At 37.2% G+C, this 24,493-nt stretch overlaps 1 protein-coding gene across 4 annotated transcripts; it reads right to left on the minus strand.

The window, feature by feature from the left end:
* Positions 1-11,038: 11,038 nt before the first annotated feature.
* LOC121311861 (ATP-dependent zinc metalloprotease YME1L1-like) lies at positions 11,039-24,001 on the minus strand. 4 transcript variants are annotated; one of them, XM_041244024.1, is made up of 19 exons: positions 23,835-24,001; positions 22,875-23,006; positions 21,772-21,937; positions 21,364-21,465; positions 20,139-20,248; positions 18,195-18,345; positions 17,988-18,071; positions 17,080-17,162; positions 16,908-16,998; positions 16,611-16,763; positions 16,253-16,385; positions 15,607-15,669; positions 15,378-15,490; positions 14,919-15,074; positions 14,489-14,640; positions 14,042-14,168; positions 13,864-13,937; positions 13,089-13,175; positions 11,039-12,705 (listed from the first exon to the last, which is right to left on the minus strand). In XM_041244024.1, the coding sequence occupies exons 1-19, from the start codon at positions 23,865-23,867 to the stop codon at positions 12,562-12,564; spliced, it is 2,154 nt and encodes a 717-aa protein (XP_041099958.1). In that variant the 5' UTR covers positions 23,868-24,001; the 3' UTR covers positions 11,039-12,561. The 4 variants fall into 4 exon arrangements, with proteins under 4 accessions (XP_041099958.1, XP_041099956.1, XP_041099957.1 ...); XM_041244022.1 differs by having other exon boundaries at positions 14,006-14,168; XM_041244023.1 differs by having other exon boundaries at positions 14,919-15,077.
* Between the last annotated feature and the right edge of the window lie 492 nt (positions 24,002-24,493).

Raw genomic sequence — 24,493 nt, forward strand, 5'->3', positions numbered from 1 at the left:
TGACTGCCGAGTGCAGCAGAGAGAGAGAGAGAGAGAGAGAGAAAGAGAGAGGGGCTGCCTGTCTGAGTGCCAGAGAGGGAGGTGCTGCGTGCCTCAGTGCCAGAGAAAGAGAGAGAGAGAGAGAGAGAGAGAGAGAGAGAGAGAGAGAGAGAGAGAGAGAGAGAGAGAGAGAGAGAGAGAGAGAGGTGCTGCCTGCCCGAGTGCCAAAGAGAAACACTGAAACTCAGAATCAATTATTGTAAGGTGACATTGATTTTATGTTGGGAAATATTTTTAAGAAAAATAAAAAACTGAAATATCTTGCTTGCATAAGTATTCAACCCCTGTGCTGTGGAAGCTCCCAGTTTGCACCGATGAAAGAAATTGCCCAAACGAAGACACAATTACCTTACCATTGGCCACCACCTGTGAACCATTAAAGTTGCTGTCAAATGTTTTGGATAAAACCCCACTGTTGAAGGATCATTGGTAAGGCTGTGAATCTGAAGGAAAATGAAGACCAAAGAGCATTCTACAGAAGTTAGAGATAAAGTAATACAAATGCATACATTAGGGACAGGGTACAAAATAATATCCAAGTGTTTGGATATCCCAGTGAGCACAGTTGGATCAATAATCAGGAAGTAGAAGCTGCATCACACCACCCAGGCACTGCCAAGAAAAGGCCGTCCCTCAAAACTCAGCGCTCACACAAGAAGGAGACTTGTGAGAGAAGCCACAGGGAGGCCAACAATCACTTTGAAGAAGCTACAGAGTTCAGTGGCTGGGAGTGGAGTAATGATGCACCAGTCAACCATATCAAGAGCTCTGCATAACACCGGCCTGTATGGGAGGGTGGCAAGAAAGAAGCCGTTACTCAAAAAATACCATCTGAAAGCAGGTTTGGAGTTTGCCAGAAAGCATGAGAGTGACCCAGCTGTGATGTGGAAAAAGGTTTTGTGGTCAGATGAGACCGAGATAGAGCTTTTTGGCCAAAACTCAAAGCGCTATGTGTGGCACAAATCTAACATTGCCTATGCCTCAAGACACACCATCCCTACAGTGAAGTATGGTGGTGGCAGCATCATGCTGTGGGGATGCTTCTCATCAGCAGGGACTGGGCATCTTGTTACAATTGAAGGAAGAATGGATGGAGCAAAATACAGGAAAATACTGCAAGAGAATCTGCTTCAGTCTGCTAAAAAACTGAAGCTTGGGATGAAATTTACCTTTCAGCAGGACAATGATCCCAAGCACAAGGCCAAAGCAACTTTGGAGTGGCTCAAGAACAAAGGTGAATGTCCTACAGTGGCCCAGTCAAAGTCTTGATCTCAATCCCATTGAGAATCTGTGGCACTATTTGAAAATTGCAGTCCACAAGCATTGTCCAACCAACCTGAACAACCTGGATCAAATCTGCCAAGAAGAATCGGCCAAAATCACTCCGACACTGTGTGCAAAGCTGGTACATACTTACCCCAAAAGACTTAAAGCTGTTATTGCAGTGAAAGGTGGCTCTACCGAATATTAATGTGTGGGGGTTGAATACTTATGCAAGTAAGATATTTCAGTTCTTTATTTTTCTTAAAAATATTTCCCAACATAAAACCAATGTCACCTTACAATAATCGATTTTGAGTTTAAGTGTTTTAAAATAAAATATCGAACAGATCGAAATTTCAATGTACCATTTGTAATTCAGTAATATGAGAGAATTGGTCAGGGGTCTGAATACTTTTGCAAGGCACTGTGTGTGTGTATATATATATATATATATATATATATATATATATATATATATATATATATATATATATATATATATATATATATATATATATATATATATAATATATATATATATATATATATATATATATATATATATATATATATATAGTAATATGGTAGAGATGCACGAGGTAGGGCAGCAGCAGGGCTGGTTGGTGACATGAAGACATAAGCACGTTATACACTCCTTGCAAAGCCAGCACTTTTGTACAGCGGTATCGCCGCTATGTTTTAGTGCGAGAGGTCTTGGGTTCGCGCCCGCCCTCCGCTTGTGTTTGGATTGTCTCGCCCTATGTGATGCACCTGCCTGCATTAACCAAGATCGCTACATTGGTATCAGAAGTGGACACAGGTACCCCGGCATGGAGTTGTAGGCCTGTAGTCTGTTATATATCACACCACATATTGACATTTATTGTAACAGGAGAGAGTTTATAAGTTATATATTCATTTATATTACGTTGACCCTCTGAACATGGGAACTAGCTGCATCCATGTAAGCTCCAGGAATCAAATTGTAGCAGGGCAGTAGAAAAGCCCTGCTGTGTAATTGATTGTTTGCAATGTTAGAAAGTGATAAGCTGTCACGTTGGAAGTGGTATGCTGTGAGATTTTGGTACAGGTGCAATCAATTGTGATGTGATGTTTTCCTATTGTCAAACAGAGGTACATTTATTATTAATTATACATCTTTTTGCAAACCATTAATTATACATCTATTTTAACATCAACTTAAACTGGAAACAGACAATTTATCTGAAAAGAAAAATAAAAACAATTATGTGGCAGCCTCGGATTGTAGGAGGGGCCGTGATTGACGGTATATAAGTTGATGTTGCAAGGTGATCTGTTCCTTTGTTATGGTTAATGCCGAACCGGAAGGAGACTTGTACCATTATCGTGAGACTGCTAACAAGATCCGAAGCTGTTACTACAGGCCAGCACGAAACCCGCACAACACTGCACTTGAGTCACGATTAATTGTATTTGCACCACAAGCACTACAGCACTCACTACGGACTTGTGATTGTGTTTATTATTGGTGATTATATATCAGGATTATTATTTCGGGACTGAACCAGTGGATTTAATGGAGCAATACACTATGCTGTGTATTGCCTGTTATCATTTATTGTTTACTGTTGTCATCAGACTGTGGATTACAAATAAATAAACCATCATTTCACCAGTACTGTGTTGTTTGTCCTTGTCTTGAGCACTGCATCACCCCTACATCCGAGCACTGCATCACCCCTACACCCGAGCACTGCATCACTCCTACACCCGAGCACTGCATCACCCCTACACCTGAGCACTGCAAGCCACTTTACCACACTCCTGTATAGTGCTTCTTATAGTTTTGAAACAACTAAAGCTCTCTTGTACTTTCATAAATTAGCACTGTCAGTGCTCACTCATTGTGCCATTGGAAACCCACAACAACTTCACAGGTAACAGAGAACAATGGGGTCAGTGCTTTTAATGAAATCAGGCATCCATTTACAGAACATTACCCTGATCCCCACCCCATTGTGAACAGGGCAGCTCTTTTGGCAAAAAACGTTTAATAAAGGGGTCAGTGCTTTAGAAGACAGGATGATTTCTTTTTAAAAAGTACTTGTATCTTTAAAATGTAATTCAACAAAGCGCTTTATAGTAACAGTGTACTTTCAAACAACAAAAGACTTGATCAGATTATAAACAAAAAAAAAAAGAATACTATATTGTGCAAAATGTGATAATATCCTTGGTAGAAATGGTACCACTGAAGAACATCTTTATCATTACCTATCAAAGCATCCCAGTACCACCCTCTAATTATTAGCTTTGCCTAAAATAGGAAAGCTACCTGCTTTGATGAAAAAAGACTTTGTGCAATCTGCAAGACTCCTTTTTTACTCTGTATAAGAGTACTGTACTGGCAGATACTGAAGGGTATCTTTCTGAGTAACTCAACCCTTCCTTATTGCCTGTTTTCATAATTACAGTAATTAACCAATTATACATGCTTGAAATGAAGACTATATAAAGTCATCAGAAGCTGTTAATTAACAAAAAACTAGACATGAGGTAAGAAGTGTCATTTCTTGTGATTCCTTTTTGAGAATATAATTGTCTGCATGTCACTAATAATAGTAATATATTTGACCTTTTGAGTGATTAGAGCTTTTGGGTTTTACAAAATCTGATTTATTTAGAACTGGTGTTGATTTGTTTTATACACTGGCTCTGGTTTTTAAAACCTTTGGCCCTAGTTTACTATTAATTGCCATGTTCTTTATTTAAGTGGAAATAGGATTTATATTTGTATAGATTTAAACGCATCACAATACAAGTTTGTTGTTATTGTGATCATTGTTTTTGATGTATGCTGTCAGGATGCAGACACAATATTGAATTTGTTCAGGGATGAACAGGTTAGTTATTTTTTCTGGATTAGTTATTCATTTATTATAAATAAGACTAGAACAACACATATTGACTTTTTCAGGGCTTGCTTTAGTGACACTTGGGATACAATTTCATTAGAAATTAATATGAAAGGATGCTTGAGGAACATGTCATAATAAAGCGAGAGAATGTGGATATTTTGATTTAATGAACGCATCACAAATGGTTTTTAACCCAAATAAATATTGCTCGCTACTTGATTTATTACACCAGCTTTACCCCATAGGCAATTGTGATCATTGTTTTTGATGTATGCTGTCAGGATGCAGACACAATATTGAATTTGTTCAGGGATGAACAGGTTAGTTATTTTTTCTGGATTAGTTATTCATTTATTATAAATAAGACTAGAACAACACATATTGACTTTTTCAGGGCTTGCTTTAGTGACACTTGGGATACAATTTCATTAGAAATTAATATGAAAGGATGCTTGAGGAACATGTCATAATAAAGCGAGAGAATGTGGATATTTTGATTTAATGAACGCATCACAAATGGTTTTTAACCCAAATAAATATTGCTCGCTACTTGATTTATTACACCAGCTTTACCCCATAGGGGAAAAAAAATCTGTATTGAATAGAAATGCAAATAAATGCTATCAATTGGCACTTTAATAATAATAATATTGTGGCAGGCTGGCAAGTGGATAGAGGCCCAGAGACAGACTGCAGTTCAAAAAAAATAACTATTTTATTATAAATAAACACAAAATGAAAGGGCACAAGGGCCAAAACAAAGCAATTTAAACACAAAAAAGATAAAAAGCAAAATTTACAAAAATAACAATCTCCAGGCTGGGCAATGCCTTCACTGGATTCAAGCTCTCCAAACAACCAAAAAAAAAACCCAACCTGCTTCCTCAGCTCCCTCTCCCCCAAATGAGAAGCAGAGGCCTCCTTTTATATCAGGTGGCTGGGCGCTGATTGATCGTTAATCAACCTAATCAACTAATCAACCCCAGCCACCTGAACATAATAAACCCAGGCAGGTAGGGGAAGTTAACCCCATCCCTGCCAATTTAAAGGGCAGAGCTTTGCTCTGCCACAAATATAGTATCATAATTATAGCCATAAATGATAACCAAACAACCAGCCCTGTGGCACTTTATAAAGTGTAACAGAACCAAACAGGTTCATGTTTTTGTGCCAAGTAAAACACCCTTAGGTTAGTGTGACAAGCTGACATTTAATATGTGCAGATGTACAGCATGTTCAAACTTATATGGACTTATTTTTGAAGGCATGTGACGATCTTTTGAACTTTTATAAGTTATGTCTGGAATGCGCTTACTGGCAGGGAATTTGGGGTTCTTAATGGCTAAAGGTTCTCCAATAATACAAAGATGTACATAAGGGCTTACTGTGAAAGCGTGTGAACAGCACTTTTGAGTTCCTGTGGAAATGCTGTCCCAGGTTATCCTGCTCCTGGGTATTTAGGGGAGGGTCTTGAATTTAATGAGCAATCCATCTCACAAAAGCAGTTCTACCACAAATGTTATTAAACAAATATCAATGTAGAATCTCTGGATGGGACAATTTCATTTTACTCCAAATTAATTTTATTTCTGCAATGATTTCTACTGCCGAATACCGGTACAGAATTATCATACCAGCAATGTATATTAATGGATAATACTTATATTAGTTTGCTGGAATTGTGATATAATTTCTAGGAATATGCTACTGTTGTTGCTTTGTTTTATTTTAGCTGTGTTTCTGTAAAATAAAGAATGGGAGACACAGGTGAAAACATTACTGTTGTGGGAATCAGATGCAATTTTCCAGGAGGTATCATTTCATTGGTTCAATCTTATTTGTTATTTGTTAACACTTCACATTAAGTGTCTCTACAGTGTATATACGTAGCAATTACTTAGTAAATATATTTGTACATAATTACAATGTTATTATGCATAGTTGCAATGTACTTAATGTGTACATCTTTTTGCATGATATAACCCTAGTTTTATCCCTAACTCTAAATCTAATTCTAACCCTTTCCTGATACAATTGTGTACTTATATATATATATATATATATATATATATATATATATATATATATATATATATATAGATATAGATATAGATATAGATATTGTTGTTGAAAAAGGTGAAGGAGTTGACAACTTTTGGAAGGTCCTTCTGGAGGGTAAAAACTGTGCAGTGGAGATACCTTCAGAAAGATTCAACAGCACATTGTGGTACGATCCAGATGACAGCAAGCCAGGGAAATCCCGCACAGCGAAAGCAGCTCTCATTGATGGGTAAGAATATCATTATAGACACCTGTCTGAAAACTCCCATTGGAATATTTCAGAGCATTACCTAATGGTAGGAGATGTAATAAATCATTTCCATGAGCACAGATTGACCGCCAATCCAAACTGATTCGGGCGCTCCTGCATTGCTCCTGAACCCCCATTGAGAGTCTACCCAAGATGAGGGATATGACTCAGCTTCCATGCAAAGTGAGTAGTCGGCAGATGTTGGCGGTTCTTTCCCAGCAAGCCTTGCGGCTGGGGTTACATTAATTTGTTTACAAAACTGAAAGGATGTTGGCTATTGTTTTGGTTCTGACAATCCTGACAATTCTTTTGAGCTTTTTGTTAGTAAAAGAAACGATACAAGAATATTAAAACACGAAGAAACCTGCTCACCCCGGATGTGGATTAAATGTTTACGCCCACTCGTTACTTGATTGGTCAGTGTTGTTTAGTCTGGCCCACTTTGGGAAAAGGTCCACAGAAATCAGGGCTAGCTTGGATTGGCAGCCAATGTGGATTGGCTAAAATAACATGGAAACGCAGTATCAGGGGAGCTGGGTGTTCAACCACGGTTGAGTGGTGCATGAAAAAGAGGTATAATTGCTTTCTGTATCGGGCCAGTATAAAAATGTCCACAAGGGGCACTCGTAGGGTGTACCCCAAAGGTAAATATATGCAATATGCTGGTGATATTGCTAATAAATGTTCCAAATACCCAGTGAAAATTGCTATGAAATAACAATTTGTATTGTCATTCTCCAGGTTCAATGAATTTGATCACAGGCTGTTTGGCATTCCTGAAGCAGAGGCAGATCGAATGGATCCGCAGCAAAAGCTTCTCCTGCAGTGCACCTATTGAGCTCTGGAGCATGCTGGGATGCCACTGGAAAAGGCCAGTGGAACCACAACAGGGGTTTTCATTGGTAGGTGATCCTAATCATGTTTACCATTTAGACTAAAACACAGTCAAAACAGCTGTGTTAGTTTAGGCAACAAGTGAGCATGTGTAAGGTTATTCATCCATGACTTCAAAAACCAATCAACAAATATTTTGTACACCGATGGAGGCACTAGCTGAAACGCTTGTCTACTTGACTAAAGGATCAATTTGATCAGCCTATTGCATTGTTGGGATATGCCACGATTACATTTTATTGGAGCATTTTACAGCATAGGGAGGGGTTCCTGGATTTCATCACCCACCCATTATTAGGGTAAATCCCAGGATAACCACAAACAGCTGGTTGATGCAGTCCTGGATGAGTCCCATGTTGACAAAATATATCATTGCTATACAGGTAAATTAATGCTTTTCTTGTTAACACTGCACGGTGTTCTGTAACACTTTAATACAACAGGCAAAATGTTTGCAGCTATTTATTCAAATCATCATAAGCACTACAGAATTATGTCAGATTGTAACAACGCACTTAATAAAGTAACCAACAAAGAAATAAACAACTCAGGGTTTTCAAAAGCCAGTGTTATTGTATCAAACTCATGATATAGTAATGAAAGCTTTAGTAGCAAGTGATTTTCAAACGAAATGAGTTAACAAAATCTATCCGTTAATACTTTTGAAATTGAATTGATGAGGTCGTTAATGAACACACTTCTCGTTAAAAAGCTTAATTGTCTGTCATAGGTCACTGTGGCAAAGTGGATAACAGAGTGCAGGTGCTGGTGACCAATATTCAGACAGACAACAATAATTCAGGTGCAATGATGATTTCATCTTTCTATCCAATGGCTTGATGGCAAACAACAGTAAATAATAACAATGTTAATGAAGCAATACAGCGGCATGTATTGCTTATTTATAATCTGCGGGTTTACCCCGAAATAATAACAGTCCCGTTTCAGTTCATTCACATGTAACACATACACAAACACAAACACCAGTCGTGCATGCTCTAGTGCTCGTAGTGAATACAGTTATTTAATTCAAAGTGCAATGATTTTGATTCTGGTTTAATGCTGGCCTTTGGCGACAGTTCCGGATCGTGTTATCTGTCTCAATAACGTCAAACAGTATTATTAATAATGACAGACAAACTAACAAAACATTCATGGTTCTCAATGCAGGTTCTCCTTCTGGGAATGCAATTTAACCATTAAAAAAGGAACAGGTCACCTAACTACATCCCCTTTAAATACCATCAATCATGACCCCTTGGTTAATGAGCGCACCCGCTCCTCCAATCCATGGATGCCACAACTTTAACCTTCTGGGACAATGATTTACCGCAGCTCAGTCCTCTATCTAGATGGCCGACTTCCACCTAACCCTGGGAATGAACTGTCAGGCCATCCACGGTACTCTGTTCCCTATACTCAGCACCTTCACAGGTTAGGAAGGAGATCTAACACCAAGAATCATTCAATCTATGTCACAGTCACATACATAACTTTCTGTGTCAACAACGAGATAAGGGGAACTGGTTAATCAAAATACTTGTTAAGAGACCAAGAAATGTTAATGGATGAATATTTTGCTGTTATGGAAACCAAATGGAAATAAAAATAATGGTAATATCTATGGGAAGTGCCATTGGTGTTTGTAGTTGTTAGTTATTATACATATATACCATGTATGTAACACTTAATTATATATTTATTAAGCTTTTAAAATTCCAATAGAACTCCCTAACCCAACACAATTTGTTTATAATTAATTGTTCGGTAAATTCCTTTAATCATGCATTTTCTGTGATACTCTTTGCTCACCTCTGCGATAAATAAACTCAACATGATTAGAAGTAGCCAGGAACACTTACAGTGCTATAAGAACATTTTATATCCATATGTGAAGGTGAAAGTATACATTCTACATAAAGTGTGGGGAGAGTCGAACAACATTACAATACGTTTAAGCAAAATCCATGTCAATGATCTGGATCACATTCCTAGTGGATCTGTGTGTCCTTGTACGTCTGTTCTTTATTCTTGTGTGGATGAGACACAGGTGTTAAAAGCCAAGGAATCATTGCAAATCCACAATCACCTAAGGAAAATCTATACACAGATTCCATTATTTACTCTTTGGTTTTTATTTGTATAATTCAAATAAAATCTACAGTAGAGGTCATATGTCATATAATGTACGTATCTGGAGTTCAGACAGGCTATAGTTTCATTGATCATTCTTTGGTAGTAACATTACACTGGGTGCAAATAACAGTATATCATTTTAACAATGCAACAAACGTTCAGTAAGGTTACAAATGGTTAAAACAAGTGACTACTACATAACTACAAATATTGAATTATCGAGGTAGTCTGTAAGAAATTAACCCTGGTCCTGTACACTCTCTCTCTGTACCGTGAGGAGACAATTGGTCTTACTGGTCAAATGGTTATGTCATTGTTTTGTGATGCAATACAGTTGCTCTGCATTTGAGATTGACTGATCCCTGGTAATGACACTGCAAAACTGCATTTTTGTGTTTTCAAGATAAATATTGTAGTGATAGTATAATTAACTGTATTGCATTTGATGTGTATTGTAAAAAATCAAGGCATTGTATGTGTAAATAATAATACATTGTGTACATATCAGTAGTAATCAATGTTTAAAGTGTCTTCACTTAATAAAATACATCTTAAATTGTAGTATTTTCAATATTAGTATTTCTTAATACTAAACATGCTATTTTTATCAATATGAAATTCTACCAACATGATTTATCTAGGAAGGTGTTTCTTTTAAAAAGGCATACATTTTAACCTCATGGTTAATTTTCGTTAAAATCTATTTTTTGTTATAATAATAATAATAATAATAATAATAATAATAATAATAATCATCACCCGGCACTGCTGCTAAACAACCAGCAACCAGGTTAAATGCATAAATGTCAGTTTTATTTTATTACATGCAATATTACATCACGTACATGAACACAGCACACATGGAGTTACTTCAATGAATAATTGACTGTTGAATGTATTGTACCATAATTATAACAGATTCATTATATATTTAAACAGTAGGTTGCAAGTAAGTGCCAATTCAAGCGTTTTTGCTCATATTTTCACACATAACCATACAATGGAACTTGGGGGTGGAAAGTGGACTGAGGGGACTAGCCTTTTACCTGCAAGTTGCCAGCCCAATCACAATCCAGGTCAGAAAAGGACCAAGTGGAAAATTTACAGGTATGAACAAAAATAACTTTTTAAACTTTGGTCCAATGCGGGCAGTACAAGAAAGCTACTTTTAACATACTTGCTCTATGGCCTTCCCTGTCTTGAAACGTCTTGAAAGTTTCTGGTTTCTCTGCGTTCCTTCTACCCGCTGCTTGAAGAACAACATTGAGGGCATGGAGTGGAAATGAGGGGGAACCCAAGGGCAGGGTGGGTATCTCCAAAAGATGTAGTTTATCAGCAATGCAGGGAAATCATTTTCAGGCTTCAGGCCTCTGGAGAGTCAAGACTTTCCAGTACAATGGAATGGGTTTTACCAGATTTGACACAACTCATAACAATCATAAAGCACTCTGTTAGCATCAAACACAGACCTAACTACAATTATACACAACACATGCACAGTTATAAACTTTATTAGCTTATTTTTACAGTCCGTTCAAATTAGATTATGCAGGGAACACCAAAAAAAACAAATGATGCATACTGAAACAAAAAAGAACTTTCAAGCAAAGGGATATTTCACTGCAGAAATGTATATGCATTTAAATTTTTAAATCAGTCCATTATGTACAGCAAGCTTACATTAAGATTATTCTGATGGGAAACATTTCTTAAACAATACAGCTTAAAATACTTGTTGCTTTAAAATGGTGGAAAATACAATTAAATAAAAATCAGGCTTTAATTGTGAAAGCCTGGACCATTGCATCACCATGGAGATTTTAGTTGTGTGTGATATAAATTAGGGTTTTAATTACTATATACATACAATTTTACCTTTGTTGTTTAAGCTAACATTGTATTTTATTAAAATTTGTTTAAAAAAAAAGTGTAGAGTAGGATTTTAACTGAGACATTACTATTTCAGTATTTTGATTATAAATCTGCTTCAGTAGACCAACTCCCAAGCACCCACAATTAACCAATGATCTGTTACTTCTTGCAGCTCCGTCACCCAAGTTTTGAAAGGCTAAGTGCATGACATACTGCAAAGTCTAATGCTTCCAATTATTTGGGGGATCTGGACAAAGATTCCATTTATTATAAGAATATAACCTGACTTTCCTGTGGAATTAAAGGGTACCATAGCACTTGTGGTATCCATACCAAATGTTTAACCTAAACACACAGATTGATTAGTAAACAGTGTTTTTAAAGCAAAAACTACAAGTGTATTTGGATTAAGGTTTTTTTAAAGTGCAAATATACCTAATGTGATTGAGAATATTTTAACTGAGGTGCAACTGTTTCTGGAACAGACATGTATGGTATTTGTCCTTTAAAAAAAATAGGTTTGCTATTGCAGTTGGATACAAAAATGGTCAGATGGCGATTTTCCATCAACTTTTTCAAAAGAGGATATTTGAGAAGTAATCAGATTTACATTTTTTATTGTACATGTTAATTGACCAATTGTCTCTCATGAATACAGATGCAAGGAGTCAAGGCAAAACACTGCTGGTAGCAAGACCTTTCAATACAAATGAATAACTGTAGCTGACCGCAGACAGACAGATGCAGATCAACTTCTGAGACAGAATTATGACATCATAACATAATAAATACAGAGCACATATTTATTCTAGAAAATGTGAAGGAGTCTCTCTCAAATCAGCCGGCTGTAGCCCTGAGATGCTTTAACTTCCAAGGAAGCACCTGTGATTCAATCACATAGGTTGCCAAAAGTGTATTTGTAAAACAAGCACCACCCTAGCAAAGAAAAATGCAATCTTTACCAGAAGAAAATGTGCTCTTCCTGCCTGAATCAAAACCTAGGAAGAAAATTGGATAAAATGTATACATAAAGGTCACATATTAAGAAAAATAAACCAAACAATTTCATTCAGCGGAACCCCCTGCTCTATTGCTTATTTACATTCATGTTGATAAACATCCCAATCCTATCCGACGTAAGGAAGATCATCTCGGTTCCAGATTCTTTCCATCCAGGATGATTTGAATCTCTTTGGCATTCAGAGTCTCATAAGTCAACAAAGCATCAGCCAAGTACTTGTGTTCTTTTGAACGACTCTTCAGGATGTGTTTTGCTCGTTCATAGGAGTCCTATTTACAACAATATTAAAAACATACATTACTCACTATACTTATCAAGGAGACTTCTCATACAGCATTATATTTGGTAGTCAGAGGTTCAAAAGGTCAGATACTTTAATACTATAAGACTTCCATGTCTCAAATGACAAAAAAAAAAAAAAAAGATGATAGAAAGAACTTTGTCTTGTCAGTTAATTTCCATATCGTGTAGCACATATACTATTTCAAATATATATATATATATATATATATATATATATTATATATATATATAATATATATATAATTACTGATTATATCACTATATAACACACACACACACACACACACACACACACACACACACACACAGAGATAGACAGCTAGATAGATAGAAAATAGACCATTATTACCTTTAAGAGTATCCTAACTTCTTGTTCAATGGCAGCTTGGGTTTCTGGGCTGAGTTTAGCCGTGTCAGTATATGTCATGACGCCAAGCTATATATAACAAATACAGAAGCTCTGTTAATTAAATTCCTTTACACCATCTAAAATAAAATATTCCTTTTCTTATCGGCTCGTGTTATCGATAAGATCACATAATTCAGTTTCATTAGTACACTACCTGTAAGTTTACTACACAGAAATCTGCTAGTATTACTGACAAAATATAGCCTGGTGGTGGTGTACTTTGGTACCAGTAGATACATCTCATATGCATGATTTGAAAATAAAAACGAGCTGTTCTACACCAATAAGCAGGTGTTAGAGGTTTTTAGGTTATCAGTGGTTTATTGTGTGTGCTAGTCTAGTCCCAGCAATTTGGCTCAATGCTGAAAAGGAAGTGAATGGAACTAAATTCTAATTAATTTAAAATTCAGAAAAGACAGGCAATGGAAGGCCCATTAGTGTAAATAAATGGTTTATTGAAACAGTGTGCATTCTATCAGGATTTCAGACTGATGGAGAATTAATGGAGACGGTCCATCTTTTGGCGATTAAATATTATACAATTTGCCGCCAACTGGCATGCTAAAATTAAGCCATGTGCATCCTGTGTGAATCATACTTGACGGGCTGCACGTGAAAAGTCCAATAGATTGTTCAGCTGCACCTCCTCCCTCATTTTATACTTGGTAAAGAGTAAAATTAAACAAACAGATGTCGAAAAGCATTTCAGGCATACCTTTTCACTCATTCCAAATTTAGTCACCATCATCTTTGCAATTTTGGTTGCATTATCAAAATCACTTGATGCACCTAGAAAATTAACACAATTATATGTAAAATACATTTAATTTTTTTTTTTTTAATTCATGTTTCATTACCTTTTTTGCTGATGCAGTAAAACATTGCTGACTTGCCTGTGGTGATGTTTTCATTGCCAAATATAAGTTCTTCGGCTACCCGTCCCCCCATACTGACATCCATTTGGGCCAGTAACTGAGATCTGGTTTCACTCCATCTGTCATTCTCTGGAAGCAAAGACACCTGGAGAAATACCAGTCTGCATGTTAATTCACTTGCAGCATGCGTGACACAAACTGGAAAACACCAACATCCCAACAAGCATGCAGCTTGACATCTACGAATTTGGGAAACAGTCTTTCAAAGATCACATGCAACTGCCTAATCTGAACTGTTTTTCAGACATTGCATTTTTCATGACCTGTGCTAGTATTTGTCATTGAAGCATCAATACACATTAACCTGGCCATTGTGTTAATTATAAATGTATATATAAAATGTGGATATCAGGGGAGGCAGTACAGTACTTGAAGGCTACCAACAAGGATATGCAGCATACTCACATGTCCAAGTGTAGGTCCTCTGGGCATTATTGTGGCTTTATTGATGGGCATAGCATCTTTGGTATAAAAAGCAACAATGGCATGACCAGATTCATGGTATGCGGTGATGGTTTTGTTTCTCTTGTCTATCTCAACACTTCTGCGTTCTGGACCTGAGGACAGGAAAGCGTGACACTTTTATTGAAAAGGGAAGGAACTCCCCAAGGAGCGTAATTGACCCATTTAATAACAGACTTGGTATTCAAGTTGTTTACCTGACAAAGAATTTTGGGTAGATTAGGGGAAAGCTCGAAATATCATATTTGTATATTTCACACCTTTGTAGTATTTAGCTCTTTCAAAGATTTTTGGTAAGATGCAAACACAGTTGATTGTGTGCGAGTGTCAGACATAATCAGTTGGTCTATATATGTTTTTTATTAAAACTTACCCATAAGGATCTTGTCCTTGGCAAATTCCAAATCCTCCATGGTCACCATGTCCTTTTCATCCACTGCGGCCTTCAGTGCAGCCTGATTTACCAGATTTTCCAGATCTGCTCCAGAAAAGCCAACTGTCCCTCTGGCAATTCTTTCTGGATCAACGCCTGCTATGGATAGTACAGTAACTACTATCTATTTAACATGTACAAGCATAAAGTTGAAATATTTTGATTGAAGCAGGTTATTACTTTAATAATCAACCATTCTTGCCCCACACATGCTCTTATAGAGCACTATTTTCTTTTTGGCTAACTGTAGAAATACTTTAGAAAATAGGTTTACCCTTTGTTAGTAATCTGTTAGAATCAGCAAATGCCCATGCAAGACGCTGTGGTGCCAATATGCAACGCAGCTGTACGAGAGCAGAGAGGTCAGGTGTAACAGTAAATCAACAACAAGAGACGTACCAGGGTCCACTTTGATTTTTTTGAGGTACCATTTCAGGATTTCTGTCCGACCTTTCACATCTGGCCTTGGGACTGTAACCTGCATATCAAATCGTCCAGGACGAATAAGGGCGCTAAAAAGGCAAGCACATTTTACTCTGTGTTACTGAAGTAACACGTATTTTACAATTAAAAACTGAACAAAAATGTACTTTGACACTACGTTAAATAGAAGTTATTTCAAACCTACTTGTCCAACGCTTCTGGAAAGTTAGTTGCTCCTATAATAATGACCCCTTCATTTGGTTTGAACCTGTAGAAAAATAATTTAATATTGAACCTTTATATTAACAAATCAAGCACTCCAATCAAACAAATTATACTGCAGCCTAATTGTGACACCTAGCGGCCATAATTATTTCTGCAATTACTACTGTTTCAGAAATCACTGTCCTAACGGGTTCAGTCCAACCTCTTTAGGGAAGAAAAAGATTTCTGCTCCTTTATCAATACCATGACCATATGGTAACACTCATTAACTTTAGTGTTATTCATTTGGATTATAAAATCAATACAAATACTCCACATGCTAATTGAGAACTTTGTAATAAAAGTTGGTATTGATGCAGTCTCTGGTGGTTATCAGCAATTAACAGACATTTCTTTTAGCCAATAAGGTTGCAAGTTTCAGCCAGTGATTTGTAATGACCACATTTTAAACATGTAGCACTTCAACAACTAACACTGAAGCGTACAGCAAAGGAGATTTACTAAACCAATATAAGACTCCACTTATTTAAGACTACTCTGCATTTTGAAAACAGAACACTATTCTATGCACTTCTATTTAATGTGTTTATCAGGCTACAGTTGGATATAAATGGTAAAATACTTGCCCGTCCATTTCTGCCAGCAGCTGATTGATGGTCTGCCTCGAGTATGGATGCATAGGAGACTCAATTCTTTTTCCACCAACAGAGTCAAGCTCATCAATAAATATAACACAAGGTGCATTTGCTTTTGCCTCCTCTTCAAGAGAAAAAAAATTAAATGTTAAAAAAATAAAAATAAATAACGTAGACACAAATTGCTTTGCTTGTCAATGTTTGGAACACTTTGTTCTGAACCTTCCCGTTTCCCAATACGAAACTTAGCTGTAATGAGGAAACAAGAGCTGGTCAGGTGTGCTTTGTATAATTTTCCTCTTAGCAAAATTATATTAACAAATAAGTCATCTACAAAAGGTAAACATACTGAAAAGATTTCTGATACGACTGGCTCCTACTCCAACAAACATTTCGTCAAACTCTGACCCAGAGGCGTAATAGAACGGTACATCCGCTTCACCGGCCACTGCACGGGCTAAAAGGGTTTTGCCAGTACCTGGAGGTCCAATTAAGAGGATGCCTAAGAGAATATAAATCAAGTGTTAAACAGGTGGCATAATTTGCACTGAGACACAAAGCTGCCTGCAGTACATGTCAATGACTCCTAATGCAATAATAAATAGTAGTGGAATTAAGTGTTATTTTCCATGTATTTTGACATTACCTTTAGGGAGCTTGCCACCAAGCACAGTAAATTTCTGGGGGTTCTTCAGGAACTCCACAACTTCTTGCAGCTCATTCTTTGCCTCCTCAGCCTGCAAAGAGAAGGTCAGTGATAAGTCACTTAGTACAATCCCAAGTTGACAGCACAAACATGTTCTCTTTACACAACATACCCCTTTCACATGTTCAAATGTGACATTTTTCATCTGGACTGGATCCACTGCAGCATCTAATCCTGATGTTGTTCGGAATCGCACTGTCAAAAAAATAAATAAATAAATAAAAATAGCAAGGCTACAGGTTTAAAATTACGCAATATAAAATGCTAAAAATACCAGACTCAATTCTTCTTTATACGGTAACTTTCCTCAATTAACATTGTGACTTATCCATGATAAAATTAAGTAAGATCCAAACCCAAAACAAAATGGTTACATATTACTTAGTACTAACTCAAAAGACCAATAGTAAAAACAGCCAAACTAGCTAGTAATGGGACCTTTCAGAAGGGAGTTTCATTGGATTTTGTAACTTCTTTTTTTAAACTAAATTCAGCCTCTTTATATAACTGTTTATGTCTCACATTCTTACAGTGTTAAATAGCGGTAGCCATGCTGCCGACACATTTCTTCTTGTACATGGTGAACACATACAGCAGTTGCATTTAAAAACAGAAATAAAAACACAGCCTACTTTTAATCTAATCTCCTCATATCCAACTACATGTAAAGAAACACTAAACTGAAAGGACAGGAGGAGAGCACCACCACCAAAAACTGCTCTATTGAGTGACCGAAAAGACCAACACTGATGGGAGAGATATATCGGGGCCCAGAGTGAAAGCTTAAGTCTTCAAGGAAATCTATCAACGCACAGATTTATACTGTACATTAAGTTGCAGCTATGTGTTCTAGCCTTCCTTCCACCAGCAAGACCGGTCTGCACTAATGTGGAGCGACACCTCAGCAGTGCAGAGATCAGTAAGGGATCTGCTGTGACATCCAGTAATATACAGCATAATATTTAAGTTATCAAAAGCAATTTAAATGTAACAAACCAGTATCAAAAAAGGAGCATTTACCAGATAGAAACGGGGTTCTGGACAGCCCATAAATACCAAGCAGCAGCAGAATGAGCAGAATCAGACGTGTTCTTCTCAAAGAATCTGAGATACAAAATAAAATAAATTAGCACACACACAAATACACAAATAGGTGCTCTCCCCAACCACATAGTGGTAAAACACCCGGGCCTTGACATTATAGGAAAAGAAAATACAAAAACATGCCCTGTGTTCGTTGTGTGAGTGCCTGAGCTTTCAAGAATCCCTCTGCAAATCCAGTTTTGAAGGCATCTTGCTGGGGTTCAGGGATGCTTTTATTTTTCATCAGTTTGTCTAAACTTTCCACTTCTGGTCTCTTGTCTCGAAACAGAAGTCCCTTTAAAAAAAAAAAAGTCAAAATAGGACTCTCTGCTTTATTTCCCCACCAATGCCCGATATATATACACATATCTTTTTTATATATAGACACACACACAATTAACTTTGCAAGTGATTTTCGGCCACCAAATTTCCACTTTCATTTATTTATTTAAATGTACACATGTAATTGAAAGCATTCAAATGTTTCAGAACGTGTAGTATTTATAAAAACAATGCATAGCAGGTATACTCCTTTAGCTGGGGCTTAAAGGAGAATCATTTAAATTCTAGCTTAATTCGGGTTCTTGTTTGGAATATGCATGTTTTTGTCCCTGTTTTGGTATCCTATTGTTTGGTTGTTGGAATTTCCAGTGCAGTTCTGGATCCTGTACTCTGTCATGCTCAGGCTTCTCCTTCCCAGAATTCTACATCAGGGTGCGCTGGAAGTCTCCTATAACTAATAAAATTATTACTTTACACCTGCCATTAGTTTTCATTTGTTCATTCAAAAATTGTGATTTTATGCCGGTATTACAAGAATGCCAGTGCTGCAAGGAAATTTGGCTGATACACCGGATGTAGAGGGACCTGATTGTGTTAGGGTATCCAAATATTAACACTATTTTCTTGCATCCTGCTGTCCTACAACAATGCATGCGGTCCACGGCTGACTTTGTGTAATGCTGCCACCAGACCCAGCTCCAATTATTATTATTTGCTTGGTGCTACCTTTTGTGTTTGATTCAGTGTATGTATAATAATGCAAAACACATTTTTTAGTAAACTTAATTTAAAAACCCACTGAGAACAGCCCAATTACAGTAGATGCCAGCTAAACAGGATGCGCCTAAGCGGGACAAACGCTTTCACGAGAGGCTTTAATGGAAAGTGATTTTACTCTTTTTAAATGTGAAAATCAATTTCGGTTTATAGGCATAACATAAAACCAGTTTCACTTTTGTGGGACGATTGGCGGGCTTCTCAGTGTTGCACTTTGTCTCAGTGGAGAAACAAACTGTCACTTGCTGACAGGGTAAAAGGTTCTGGAAGCTCTGCAGAACCCCACATCGTCTCTATCCTCCGCTGCCGCTCAGTTTCACATTGAGTGGCGATCAAAAGCAAACCCCTAAATGAAAAGGAAACGCAGGAGGAGCGACAGTAATGTAGAGACGCACTTTGCGTTTAGTGTCAGCAGGCTGTTGTCAAAGGAGCATGTATATCAGGCCAAAGCTTAAATCAAAAGCTCAGGACTTCACTGTACAGAATGTGAAGATGTTTAGTAAACAACTATAGCACCGAAGAAAGACTTAATGTTGTTCACTCTACCAGGGTGTCTCGCTTAAGCAGCTTCGAGTGTATTTTTATTTGAACCCCTGGATATGAAGCATGTAGAACTTTAGGTAACCTATAGAACACAGGACTCACACAAGCTAAACAAAATCCTACCTACAGCTAACATGCTATTTGGAAAGATACACTAACCCCTGCACATAACACAAGAAAACTAATGGCAGGGGTAAAATAATGTTTCTATGCAGTGCCTGAGTTATACGGAACTACTAATGCACCCTGACCTACTTATGCAGTAGGATTTTTAGAAGGAGAAGAGGACTTCTGAGAAAGGTGGAATACAATACCCTGAACCACTATAAAAGCACTGAATCCCAACAGCCAAAAAAAAAAAAAAAAAACACTCTACACAAGAACCATAATGACAGTAAGATTTCAGTCATTCTCATGAGACTTTCATTTCACCAAAACGGTTTAACTAATTGAGTGAAAAAGAAACACAGAACCCCTGCAGCAAACCTTCATGAATGATGAGGTGTATCCATCTGATTCTGCGTGACGTTCATTACCGGACTGCAGCCGTCTGGTTTTGGTTTTCAGAGTTTTAAAGCCACGATTCTGGATCTGAACTAAGAAAGGAAATGATGTTGGTATTTAAAATATTAACTGGACAAAAGCGCTCTACACAATTTTCTCTACATATTGTTCAGCTTGTGCATCAGGACCTTGCTACACTTGATTTCTCAATAAATAGATCATAAAGACACTTCAGACCCTGCACTTCAGAGGAGGCCAGTTTAACTTTATATACTGTGTTTGTTTATAATGACATGAATACTCTGAAACATGGATCAGATACAAAAAACAGGTCAGTAAGAATAAACAATGATAACTTGAGAGATCCTAATTCCAAACTTTCAAAGCACTATACCAAAACAACATTTTCGACTAAGTGTGTACCTCAGCCCAAAAATGTTGTCTGACTGATAACTTGATAGAAATACTTGCCTGCCCCCATATTCCTTCAAAACAGTGCTTTTAACTGCTGTAGCAAGACCTACTGAGCTTATCATGTTATCAAATTTTTCAAAGGACTGTTTCCTAAATGCCTCTGTAAATCGATTACCGATAGTAGTTCATTGTTAGGTAATTACACCTCTCTATTAGCTACAAACCACACACTTGTAGACTACGCATGCAGGTGATTAAATTGCTATAAAAGTAATTGACTGGAACCTGGCATGTAAGCCACAGTGGGTATGCAACAACTTAAACTTACACAGTAGTTTCAATATTGGAATGTTTCTAGCTTTTACATCCCGGTTAGGTTTGCACAACACAAAGACAGACAGCGCCAGGAGTTAACCATTGACTGCAACTACTTGGCTTGTAAAACTTTAGGCCAGGCTATACCAGATGTGTTGCCATAAAGCAAAAGACACTGGACTGAGACTGTCAGATCCCAGAGATGATGGGTTTGAGATGCAAGCTGCAGTCAACCAAGGACCAAGTTAACCACCAACATCATTTCACTAAGAGAACTAAACTTGAACCAAGAGTTACAAAAGGTTGCCTCAAAATGGAGACCAAATAACCTAAGGATTAGACTGTTATTTGACACCACAAAGGAAAAATATACACTCAGTACACACATTCTTCATGATTTATACATAACGTTAGCAGACCCAACATCTGCCATATTCTCTTCATTTCAAACCCCTGTTCAATTATAGTGCACTCATACCTGGCCAATTCTGAAGATCTGAGCAAAATGCCTGTAGTGGACGTGTGTGCTGCCTGCATAGTGTGGGTGTGCCCAACAGACCCAAAGTGCTACTGGAGAATCCTGTGGAAAATTACAGATTACAGATCAAAAGAAAAAAAAATGAAATCACAAGCCAATAAAGACTACAGAACCTTATGGCTTTTAAACAAAACAAAAAAAAAAACTGACACTGCACATCACCAAATCTTAAATATTATTTATGTAAACTGACCAAGTATATTATTTCTTTAAGAACATGGCTTATGTGGTGTACTCAGTCATTTGAACTCCTATACAAAGACATTTAATATGGATATCACTTGCATTCCTGTTTGCTAAAAAAAAAAAAAAAAAACTTAACACAGCAGACTCCATAGTCACACTTACCATGCTTATTGTGAAAAAAAGAATTTGCTGAAACGTGTGACGTTCTCCAGTGAGAGTGGCTCAGGCACTGCTCAGTTGAAACACCGGGAAGGAGTCGGTTCACCAGGTCATCCAGATGACTGGTTTTCAGATCGTTCAGACCCAATTCCCTCAGGATAATAGAGGGCTACAAATAGAGATAAACCATGAGCAACAGGAACAGGTGGAATTATTTCTTAAGAACCACAGAGGTAGCTGGGAAATATTTCATTAATACCATCATCAATATCAACTTCTTCAAGCTATATGGATATGTGACTACTAACCACCTAAACACAGATAAGTCAAATTATTCCACACTTTAATTTGACCTTTCAGTGACGAACTTGACCTAGAAAAAAAATCACAGAATACAGCTGTGCATTGAGTGCAAAGCAAATATCCAATAAGCCTTGTCTATTATCCAGAAAACAAAAGGTCACATGGGACAGCCTTCTTGGGTCACAAGTCAAAGTGAAGGGTGTGAGTCTGATTTTGCCTGAGGAGCTTTCATAATTTAAAAACCATGACGTAGCCAGCAGAAAGGGTTGTGTTGGATATTAGCAGGTGTGGTGGTGGATTTGCAAATGTATACTACTTCCATCTTAATATGTTTAACATACTACAGTACTATTAAACCCTTAAGATATCTTTCCACTGCTCAGGGTGGCCATTCTTAGATGCATACTTAAGCCTAGTAATTATTTACACTGACAGTAAGAATCAAACTTGACAATTACTTTTAAATACGAGTGCAAAATTGAGAGATGCCGATGGGACAAAAGTAAAGATGACTGTTTAATCAAGTTTAATGTAGACTGAATTAATCACACCTTATCAGGCAAACCAGAAAGAAGAATAAAAAAAGTTCAGATGTGGCTATGTGTCATTTTCATCTCTGAAGTCACTCTGGTAAATAAGCTGCTTATAAAACTCCATGTTACTGGTAACAGCTGTTAAGTCTTACATATGATCAGGATGATACAGCAAATGTTACTTTTTCATCGAGTGGCCTTTTTGCCTATGGATAAATAGCAAGAATCCAATCTTAAAAAAAAAAAAAAAAAAAAAAAAACTTAGTTTACCTCACTGCTTTGAAAGTCATGCTCTGGTGCAGGCTCTCTCTGAAGACACTGAATTGATGCTGTGCCCACAGAGCTGGCTGAGCTTTTCAGAGAATGGAAGGCATTGATGAGGTGACTCAAAGGAATCGTTACCTAGAAGGACAAAACAAATATTTAAAAACTGTGGCAGTTTAATTCATGCCAACTAAAGCAATCACATACAGGTTGAATCAAACTACCATAGTCATTATGAACACCTGGATACATATTCTACCTGTACTGAAAAGTTAGTTTATTGATGTACTGTAAGACCAGCAGTCTTCTGAGTAACCAAGTTTACATTCTAGGGCTACCATTTCAGACATTATTCGCATCCCGATAATGTAACACAAGTTGAATAAGTAACGGGTATTTCAAGGGTTAAATCCCTGAAATATTTGAGTTACTTATCCGAGTACAACTGCGTTAATTGGATAACACGCCACCTTGTTATCTGTACTATGTTTGCCTGCTGTTTTTGTATCAATTTTTTATTTTTTTTTGGCCGGGATTAATACATGTGGGCGACTTAGAGGGAATATGAAAGTGGCCCAAAGCGATTTAACCCCATAATTACACAATTTGAGTTATTCGCATCCCGCAAAAGGAAGGACCGGGCACACAAATAAAAAGCCAGCTCCAGCATCGTGATGTAACAAGGTAGAAACGCGTTTTTTCTAGAAGTCTCTACATTTAAAAACATCAACGCAGTTATAACATGAAGCTCCTCACTCAGTTTCACTGTGGAGTTTTGTACTCTGTTTACTTATTTAATAGTAGCGAATCCAATATTTTACAACTGTATGAGCAAATAAATGATCAGTTATATAAAGCCTGAACACCAGCTGGCGGATATGATGCATCGTATGATCAAGTTGCCATAATGTTGTCACGGACGAAACCTGACAGTCCCCAGTTTTAAACGGTCCCCAAGTTTCTTACCTGCGGCTGGAACGTATAAGAAAGAGAAAACATTTCCTGCACTCTAACAATATGTCCTTGTGTAGCAAAGGTTTACTATTTACGTCCAAATACGATGTCCTCAATTCCGTCCTCTTTCTGAACCCATCAGCGGCACAGAGCTCGGAGAAAATAAAGATGGCTTCTCAAGGAAACTACTTCCCGTCGTTACGCAATTTCTTCCAGGTAAACCAGTTACTGCGCAAGGAGAGTGATATCATTTTTTGTGTCGTAACTACTTTTGGGGAAGGGGAGAGGTAATGCAACACATAATATAAATAAATACAGGTCTGTGTGAGTCAAAAGTGCGTGAGGGCCTCTGCGGGTGGCTAGAAATGATCACATATTTCTAAATCAAAGGTAAACACTGCACCCTTACCTTGCAGTATTTACTACAAATGATAACGTGTTAATTATTACCGTTTGGGGTAAATTACTGTTATATCAAAATGCTGCTGTACTTTTTGTAAAAATGCAACAATCCAAGTGTCTGATATACTCTTCCATAGTGTATTTACACTATCAAAAAACTGGCAAATATTGATAGTTCGGTTTGTTTACGTTGTCCAAGATAAGTTTTACCTGCACCAAACACCTCTTAAAATCGCCTTGGGTTCTAATTATGTTCTTCTACCATACTT

The sequence above is a fragment of the Polyodon spathula genome, chromosome 3 (genome assembly GCF_017654505.1).
Source record: "Polyodon spathula isolate WHYD16114869_AA chromosome 3, ASM1765450v1, whole genome shotgun sequence".
Classification (NCBI taxonomy): Eukaryota; Metazoa; Chordata; class Actinopteri; order Acipenseriformes; family Polyodontidae; genus Polyodon; species Polyodon spathula.

Excerpts from the sequence above, each read along its gene's own strand:
- LOC121311861 (XM_041244021.1), bottom strand. The coding sequence starts at position 23,867 with ATGTTTTCTCTTTCTTATACGTTCCAGCCGCAG. Across the intron at positions 23,007-23,834 it reads CTTATACGTTCCAGCCGCAG|GTAACGATTCCTTTGAGTCA; the intron begins GTAAGAAACTTG and ends TTGTCCTTCTAG. Across the intron at positions 15,078-15,377 it reads AAAAATCAAAGTGGACCCTG|CAGGCGTTGATCCAGAAAGA; the intron begins GTACGTCTCTTG and ends TACTATCCATAG.